The sequence below is a fragment of the Aplysia californica genome, unplaced genomic scaffold (genome assembly GCF_000002075.1).
Source record: "Aplysia californica isolate F4 #8 unplaced genomic scaffold, AplCal3.0 scaffold01328, whole genome shotgun sequence".
NCBI lineage: Eukaryota > Metazoa > Mollusca > Gastropoda > Aplysiida > Aplysiidae > Aplysia > Aplysia californica.
In genome coordinates, this window is record NW_004798598.1 from 63,369 (window position 1) to 64,825 (window position 1,457).

Genomic DNA, 1,457 nt, shown 5'->3' on the forward strand with positions numbered 1-1,457 from the left:
GTGTGCATAAGTAATAAATGAGTATCTAATTCTAGGCGTTTTTATAAAACTACAAGAAATGAATTTACCTCTCATATTTTTTTAACTAACAGTTAGACACCTAACATTTATACCTTCCCCTTCTACAAAACAACAACACCACCACCAACAGCAGCAGCAACAACAAGAAGAATGATACAAAAATACAAATCAATTGGTTATGAAGCAGTTTCAACTTTCACTTACAGATACACAACACTGTCCATGTGTTTGCCTGCCCCGCTGAAGGTGGTAGAGTTCAAAGCCAGCCTGTTCCCACTTAGTTGTCTGAAAGATTGGGTCACGTAATAGGAGGAATCAGAAACTTAGTGAGATCTTTCTTTAAAAGTGAGAGGGAAAAATACAATAGAACCTGTCCTAGACGACCACGAATTTGTGAGTAAAAACTGTGGTTATCTTAGACAGGTTGTCCTCTTGAAATGGTTATTATAATATTATTAACAAAACAAAAACAAACACAACAACAAGTCCCTAAAAAAAAACCCCCCAAAAAAACCCCTGAAAGAAACAATTAAAAAACCCCCAGCAAAGACCGCAAATGTGAAGTGGGAGGTAGCGTTTTTTTTTACAGGTCTTCATCTTTGACAGGTGGTTGTTTTAGCAGGATCCACTGTATAATTATCAATATTGATGTGCTTACACTAATAATAATAGAAACATAGGTGCTGCGAAATCACTTAACTCGTTTACGTGCAGACATGAATACATAATAAGCATACATATTACGCACACTCATATACACGTACATAATCACATACACATCCACAGTACTTACATACACACACTCCCACTAAGTATGTAAGAACACTCAGTTCTATTTGTAAAAGACAGATAGAGAGATAGATTGATAGATGGACAGACCGAGAGAAAGAGAGATAGAATTAGAGAGAATGAACGATAGAAAAATAAATAGATAGATAGATAGATAGATAAATAGATAGATAGATTGACAGGCATCCAGACAAACAAACAGACACAATGTACCTACAGTTTGTTTATCTGTTCCAGCGGGTTAGGGATAGGAAGCTGCCTGTAACCTTTGCCCTCACAGCTCATCATCTGGTCATAACACATGCAAAGGTTCTGTCCGTACGGGCATGGGTGCTCTGTCATCAAGGAATGGCATGCATTGATAAGTTTGTTAAGAGAATGTGAGACGTAAGAAGAACTTTAAAATAATGAAATTGTTTAGATTGGCAACACAGTAAGTTATTTAATTAAGATACAGAGTTTCCAATTTAAGTCCATCTTCAATAAGATCGACAGATTTAGAGTGTTTTTATCACACATACACAGGCAAACTACACAGACACACACGCACACGCAGACAAACAAACAATAAAATATACACACAAACAAACACACATTAAAGTTTCCAGAAAGCAGACGACAGAAAGTTGCCAGAGAGCAGGAAAGGG

At 36.7% G+C, this 1,457-nt stretch overlaps 1 protein-coding gene across 1 annotated transcript in view; it reads right to left on the reverse strand.

Annotated features, from left to right (window-relative positions):
• Positions 1-169: 169 nt before the first annotated feature.
• LOC106013826 (G-protein coupled receptor GRL101) overlaps positions 170-1,457 on the reverse strand; it is a gene marked incomplete in the record, with an annotated part of 5,937 nt that continues 4,649 nt past the window's right edge. Inside the window, 2 exon segments of the mRNA XM_013090543.2 lie at positions 170-306; positions 1,028-1,145. Coding sequence (XP_012945997.1) covers positions 222-306; positions 1,028-1,145 — 203 coding nt within the window.